The 7,768-nt window shown below is 49.6% G+C and overlaps 1 protein-coding gene across 2 annotated transcripts; it reads right to left on the minus strand.

The window, feature by feature from the left end:
• Nucleotides 1-74: 74 nt before the first annotated feature.
• On the minus strand, nt 75-7,288 carry LOC122389459 (chromobox protein homolog 7-like). Of its 2 annotated transcripts, none has more exons than XM_043381561.1 (2): nt 7,058-7,288; nt 75-1,679 (listed from the first exon to the last, which is right to left on the minus strand). In XM_043381561.1, exon 2 carries the CDS (start codon nt 1,647-1,649, stop codon nt 792-794), a length of 858 nt encoding a protein of 285 aa, XP_043237496.1. In that variant the 5' UTR covers nt 1,650-1,679; nt 7,058-7,288; the 3' UTR covers nt 75-791. The 2 variants fall into 2 exon arrangements, with proteins under 2 accessions (XP_043237496.1, XP_043237497.1); XM_043381562.1 differs by having other exon boundaries at nt 7,053-7,151.
• Nucleotides 7,289-7,768: the final 480 nt, after the last annotated feature.

A 7,768-nucleotide genomic window follows, 5' to 3' on the forward strand; every position in this document is an offset into this window, starting at 1 on the left:
ATAGATAAATAATATGTTGGTAAAAAAACGTTTGGTAAGGTTCAAAAGATCACATACGCCCAGACACCACGGCACTGGCTGATGACCATACAGTTTATTAGCAGCTTTTTGTACAAGTGCGGCGCTTACAGCCTTAGCATGGTATACATCGAACTCAAAGTACACGCCGCGCCTGTGGGCAGACGCTCGACCTCATTGTTCTTTCCTCCCGGTGACCTACTTCGCGACCAGTCTGGCGGGGACAGCCGGATACATCATACACAGCTGGTTTATTGTCACGAATTCCATGGTAGGCAATTCACCAACCACGCATTCCCTTCGAGATAGCCCAGGCGCCCTGAACACCTTACTTCCATACAAGCGAAAGACCACACACATAGTTCAGCGAACTGACTTGCTTAGCTTCGATTACATTTTCGCACGATTTCATTGGCATGTGTCTCTGCCCACGATCGCGAACCGCTCACCCAAATACGCAACCCCCGGTACGCCAGCGCGGGGTACGTCGAATTCCTTCCGAATGTATGCACCCAAAGAAGCACAACGAAGAAAGTTCATGATACTTTTGCGTGACCATGACACGCACAGTTCAAAAATGCGAGCGACAGCAACAAACAATCCGGTTTGATCAAGAGCCCTCACACAACCACTATGCGCACAATACAATCATCAAAAATAGCTCACGATTACTGTTATACAAGGCTCACACTCCACTGGGTTCCTCCGCGCACACACAGCACGACGCAGAGCGGAGGGAGGCCACCGAGACACCGGGAGCCATCACAACGCCACTAAGCAGGCTGCCGGCCCGACTCGGCATTAGTGTTCGTCTGGGCATCAGGAGCGGCGGAGGCTGGGGCGGGCGCGGGCACGGGGGCGGCGTCCGCGGGAATCGCGGGGCTCGTGGCCGCGGCAGCGGCGGCCGGCGCCGGGGAGCCGCGGAAGAAGCCCTCGGCGGTTGGACACTCGCGGATGGTGACCGTGCCGGAGTCGACGGTGACATCCGTGATGACGATGTGGTCCATGAGCGGGTTGACGCGCCGCCAGAACTCGGACGGCGGCAGCACCAGCTGGTCGTCGGCCGGCTCGGCGCGCCGCCGGCTCCGCTCGCCCGGCTCCGGCGGACGCGGCGGGATTATCTTGATCTTGGGCGACTTGGGCGGCGCGTCGCCCGCCTCGGTGGAGGCCCGGCGCGGCGACAGCTTGGCCAGCTTGGCCGGCGGCGAGCGCGCACCGGTGGTCGAGATGGTGACGCCGATTTTGCCAGCATCGTTGAGCAGCTCGGCGCGTCGTTTACCGGGCCGCTCGGGCTCCGGCTTCTCCTCGGGCTCGTCCTCCGGCTCCGGCTCGGCCGGCTCCTCGGCGTCGGCGCGCTCCGAAGCCGAGGCGCGGTCCTCGGAGTCGCGCAGCCGGCGCGGCCGCGGTCCCCGCCGGCTCGGCGTGGCGCCGTCGCGCTCCTTCTCCTTGCTCTGAAAGGCGTCGATCAGTCGCTTGTCGAGGATGTTCTCCTCCGGCTCCCAGGTGTTGTACTTGGGACTCCAGCCCCTCCACTTCACCAGGAACTCCACACGGCCCTTGCGGTAGCGGCGCTTCTGGATGCCCTCGGCAGCGTAAACGCCGCTCGGCAGACCTCCCATTTTGTCAGACATGATCTGGTTATTGTTATGGGTTACTCGCAGCTGTAACAAACGACAGAGAAAACGTTACAATTAGTGACCAACCATAGACCTTCTCTGCACACCTTGCGTACAAACAGGCATGCATATGGACCAATAAATCGTTGCAGGCCTAGGGTGGTCCGGATTTAAGAATAAACTGAGATACCTAGACAGTAGACATGGAATTGCAGTTTGCAGTCAGTATTGTATTGTATTGTATTGTATTTACATTTAAGAGTGATCCACATACAAAGTGCGTGGCGATTACTGCTCAGTGTGTACATTGACCGTCGTACGTAAAGAGTGTGTGTGCGTGTGTGTGTGAGGGGGGGGGGGGTTCGAACGGACCCCTTCTTCTCGGTTTTCGCGAATAACTCGCGCAAAAAGCGGCATATCGCAGCGAAACCTTCAGTACCTTCCAGTTCATCAATGTTACGAAATTTACGCCTACTACTCTGTAAATTTCATTACCCTATCCTAAATAACCTTTGACCTGTGAACTGTTCCTCGAGACCATGTCATGCCTGGTCCTCCGGTTCGAATTTAAGACCGAAAAAAGGCTGAGAAACCAGACTGCAAAGGATGGTAATCTTGACAAGATCTCATGGGCATCGCCATCGGGGCACTCTGCCGGTACGCGGTCCGATGCAGATTTACCGTGGTGCGGAATTCGCATGGTGCCAACTGCCATGCTGGCCCTTGTGGTAAGTAGTACTGTGCTGAACCGCTGTACTGGCGTATTATTGAAGTGACTGAAGAAAATGATGCACGGGAGATACAGGTCCGTCTATGCAGGTCCTGCCCTGCTCAGCTGATGCTAACAGTCAATGAATGGAGATCATGATCGAGATTCGAGAGCAACCAGCCTGTTGACGTCATATACCTAAACGGCTAAACGTGGCCAAGGCGTTCAACACGGTCCCACCTAGACGGCTACTGAGAAAAGTAGAGGCTTACAACATCAGAGGCAAAATCTTCAGATAGATCGGTGCATACCTACTACCTAGTTAGAAGGGCGGAAGCAGCGAGTTACTGTTGGAAGTAGGAAGTCAGGCTGGGTTTCTGTACTAAGCAGTGTTCCCCAGGGTTCAGTCCTTGCTCCATTAGGTCCTCCACACCGTATGTGAATGACTCGCTGGGGCCACTGGTTACATGTGGGATAAAGATATTTGTAGATGACGGCAAACTCTATTGACCTATATGTTCATTGTTCTGTCTGACTCGGCAGTCGGCACCTCTACAGAAGGACCACAACATGGCACTTCACTGAGTTGGCAAACAGGTTGCAGGTTGTTAACTCTTGGAAGGAGCAAGGTGCTCCACATCAGCCAGACTGGAAAACATCCGTACACTATGCCAGACGCCCGTGAGACCCTCATGCGCTGAAATTCGGCGCAAGCGACTCTGCGCTAATATTTCTGCATGATTTGCGCCGGAAGCTGGGTGCCTATTTGCGCCAAAATTAAGACTTATATAAAGCACTTGTGCACATATACCGACATTACCGACCGAGGCTATATCAACCAGACAGAGCGTTCCGGGGCCTTGGACGCTGTCCCATGTTTGAGCGTCCGAATTAGTTGATCCAATACCACAATACGCGTAGCGCACTGTATTGTTGTGCTGAGAAACAATGCGCGGGCTGAAAGTTCCGGAGCCACAAAAATCGGCGGAGCGGTGGGTTCGAGGCTGGCGAGCGGCAGCGAAGGCCGGGCAGCGGAACAGCACGTGCTCCAGGATATCAGCCTCTTCTCAGCACACGGCGCAGAGCGCCGCGGGGCACCGTTTGTCCGGGCACCGCTGGCACGCCGCGGAGGGAAGACGGCCGATTCAGTGCACGTACTGAAGCGAGCGGCCCCAGTCGCCAGCCCTCATCTGGTGCACCGAAACGACGGCCTCCCGGTCCTCTCCGGGGATGGGGAGCGGCAGCGTGCTCCCAAAGAGTGGCTTGAATAGTGACTCGGGCCAGTTGTCGCGCTATTGACGCGAGGCCGCACATTGAACCGCTCGGGTCAGCGAGCGGGCGTCCGAGGGCAGGGCGGCCGCTTATTTCGCCAGGTCGTCCGCGCGCTCATTCCCCTCGATCCCGCAGTGGGCAGGAACCCACTGCAGGATTAGGTACTGCACGACGCTTGGTGATATTCAACAAGGTCTTCCATACCTTTCTTCGCACTGAGGCTGGAGGCCTCACCTGGGCGGCCGCTCCTCCGCTGAGTAGACTCAGGGCGGCTCGCGAGTCGGAGCACGCGACGACCGCGGGAGGCCGTCTCATCCGGAACCGTCTCCAGAGCGAGCGAATCTGCTGCTAAAATGACCAGCGTGCCGCAAAAAAAATGATGACCGCCATTCGCCGAAAAATTCAGCGGCCGCCATGCGCTGAATTCGGCGCATAGGTACAAAGTTACGCTGGACGTGCACTGAAATTTTTGGCACAATTTGGCCACTACGCCAGACATATTTGACCTAGCATGTATTCTCCAGTCTGGCACATCAGCAGGGGCAACCAGCACCACATATAGCGGATGGCTGATACAACTGTCACAGAGTCAGAAGTTGAAAGAGACCTTGGCGCCCCCACAGACGTTCAGATCAATTGGCTGAAGCGGGCTGCTTTGGCTATAAGGAAGGGATCTTATGTGATGGTAGTGATGTGTCGATCCTTCCACTTGCTTGACAGATCAGCTCTAAACTTGCTCAAGGCCCAGCTGGTCCAACCTAAGTTTGAGATCAGGAACATAGTCTAGGGTCCCTTCAACAGGGTGGACTAGCAACTGGTTGAGTGGGTGCGGAGCCATGCAACCAAGCTGGTTATGGATCTGTGCCACGTCCAGTACTGAGGATAACTTCAACTTAACCCGCACATCGACGGGGGGGGGGGGATATCCGCCCCCCCCCCCTGAGGTTTTTCGAGATAGCGGGAAAACCGCGGAGCGTAGCGCCGTACGGCGTACGCACCGCGAAATTTGGTACGACTATTCTCTCATCAATTTTACACATGGTGTGCAAGTTCGAACCTCCTAACTTTTAACCCTATTCCTGGCGGGCTCCGCCGGGACAAGAAACTGGCGGGGGGGGCCGATTCGGCCCCCCCCCTGAGATCTCGAGAACGAAGCAAGATAGCGACAAGCGGTAAACGGCATCGGATACGCACGGCCAAGATCTACAATTTTTACTAAGGTCATTTTCAGGTCAGGTCAAAGATGACGTCACAGGGGTCGAAAAAGTCAAAATGGCGGCACTAGATATGGAGAGAGTTTTTCTCGAATAACTTTCGAATTAGTCAAGATAGGAACAAACTAAGGGCATCATCGTGATCCTCTCGTCAATCCGCATCGAATGACATATATGTTGACCTCGAAAGGTCAAGGTCAAAGGTTGACCTCAGGTCACGTGACCTCGAGGTCATCATGTATATCATTCGATGCGTCTTGACGAGCTGAACACAATGAGACCATCCACGCGTCTGTATCTTGTTCCTGTACGGAGTTATTGGTCAAAAACCTTTGGTGACCTTTGATGATGTCACATGACCTCACAGCTGCCCAACAGCAAAACATACCTCAAGGTAGTGAAGGTTGATCGTATATGAAGTCATGTATGGTATATGGGGCCATTCCGACCCGTTTTAGTGGTAAAAACAGGGAGTTGATTTTTCCCCCATTGACTTATAATGGGGAGGTCGCGAAATTGACCTGACCTTAGGTCACCGATATCAAAATTCCGAGATATACAAATTGCACATACTGGTACCCTAACTAAACCCTGAAGAGAAGAAATTGATCGGTCAAAAACTCTAGCTCTGGCGTGATTGCAAACTTTTCTGAGGTAGCGTCACCAAACCGCCTCTGGTGACCTGACCTGAGGTCAGATCAACTCAAAATTTTCAGACATGTTGCGTAGAAGCCTTTTAGGAAAAGTCAGAAAATTTGAGCTTCCTAGCTCAACGCGTTTGGGAGATATAACCAAAAAACCTCAGGGGGGGGGGCTCCTGAGGCCCCCCCCCCCCCCCGCCAGGAATAGGGTTAAGGTCAGGTACCAGGTCACTTTGAATGACCCAACCTCAAGTCACTTTTTTGCAACTTTGTCACTGTGCCAGAGCTACAGTAGATGTCGGAGGCCTTTGAAAGTCGCAGGATGTTATAAAGGTCATTAGTAGCTACAATTTGTATATCTCGCAATTTTGATATCGATGACCTAAGGTCAGGTCAATTTCTCGACCTCCCATTATAAGTCAATGGAGGAAAATCAACTCCTTGTTTTTACCACTAAAACGGGTCAGAATGGCCCCATAAACCATACATGACTTCATATACGATCAACCTTCACTGCCTTGAGGTCTGTTTTGCTGTTGGGCAGCTGTAAGGTCATGTGACGCCATCAAAGGTCACCAAAGGTTTTTTGCCAAAACTCCGTACAGGAACAAGATACAGCCGCGCGGATGGTCTCATTGTGTTCAGCTCGTCAAGGCGCATCAAATGATATACATGATGCCCTCGGCCCTGTTTCATCGGTGATAGCAGCACGCTGCTATCCAGACTGGTGTTTGATTCATCTGTGGTTGAATCAATTGGATTGAATCAAACAAAATTTGTTGAATCAAAAAGGTTTGATTCACCGTCAGGATTGTTTGATTCACATGCCATGATTGAATCAAACGTATTGGGAATCAGGGTTGATTGAATCAAAAAAATTAATGATTCATGAACTTTAAAAAAAAATGAAATGAACGAACATAGTTCATTATCAACAAATATTAACAGTACTGCCATTACATGACAACAAAAAGAACACAACAAATACAATACTATCCCTGATATTTTGTATATTCTATTTTTTAATTGAATCAAAAAAGAATCATTCAAAAAAAATTGGCTGAATCAAACGTGAATCATTCCTTTTATTGTTTTTTGATTCTCTGAATCAAAAGGAATCGATTCACCAATTTTTTTAAGGAATCAAACGGTGATTGAATCAAACAAAAATCAAATGAATCAATGATTGAATCGATCCAAAAAAGTTCCTGGTTAGACACAATGAAGTTTTACAACAAAAAAAGGTAGAAGAATGACGAGTTGCGCAGACAAAAATGTGTCATGTCAAGGTAGCGAAAATCAGCATTTAATTAATGGAACATTACTGAGAATTAACATGCAAGACACCACAAAAACCCAGTTTACATAGGGTTTGTTGCAAGCTTATATCTCCGTCCGTGATGTTGCAAAAGATGCCAATGGTGCTTAACAATTTACAAAATGATCCCCTCGAAATATATGAAGACCACTGCATCGAAATTATCGCCAAATTAACGAGCTAGAGCCTCGTCAAATATGCTATGTAAACCGGGATAATGTCTATAGGATGTTGAGGTTACAACAAAAAATAAGCTAAATTTACCTTACCCCGAGTATCCCCTTTATGTCAATTGTGCATCATCAATCACTGCACTCACTGCACTCTACCACCAAGGCATTGCGCGGCACGATCTTTGGCGGCGTTTTACGGCTTAGTTTTGTCGACAATTTTGTAGATTGTAAATCGATCTTCCATATATTATGACGCTATAGAACTCATTAAAAAATGTATGTTTTTGATGTAATGTATGTTTAAATGTATGTTTGTTAAATGTATGTGTTGTAAATGTATGTTTAAATGTATGTTTAAATGCATTAAAAATGCATTTTTTATTGAATTAATGCATTAAAAATATGAAAAACATCAGAAACTATATATGAATTAAACACATTTGAAATGCGGTATATTTCAAAAAGAATACATCTTGACATAAAATTGAAGGTATTCTAGCGAGTTTTGGAACTATTCGATTCAAACTTTTGGTTGGTTCGCAGGTGATACGTCATTGGACCGCTGATAAGCGCTGTGTGATAAGATAAACTGATACCATGGATCTCTAATCCATGCTGATACCCTGTCCTTGCCCTGTCCCCGCAAAACTGTTCTCAGTTCTTTATATACCGTGCTCTTCTCGGTACCGTAAGGTGGGGCTATTTGAGACAGTGGGGCTATTTGAGACAGTATTTAAAATTGTTATAAAATAAAAACCACTTAAAATTTATGCTTAATTTTTTGCTCAGGCGATTTACTGCCCGATT

The sequence above is a fragment of the Amphibalanus amphitrite genome, unplaced genomic scaffold (assembly GCF_019059575.1).
Source record: "Amphibalanus amphitrite isolate SeventyFive unplaced genomic scaffold, NRLGWU_Aamphi_draft 000358F_arrow, whole genome shotgun sequence".
Taxonomy (NCBI): Eukaryota; Metazoa; Arthropoda; class Thecostraca; order Balanomorpha; family Balanidae; genus Amphibalanus; species Amphibalanus amphitrite.

Coding starts and splice junctions, on each gene's coding strand:
- LOC122389459 (XM_043381561.1), bottom strand. CDS start 1,649: ATGTCTGACAAAATGGGAGGTCTGCCGAGCGGCGTTTACGCTGCCGAG.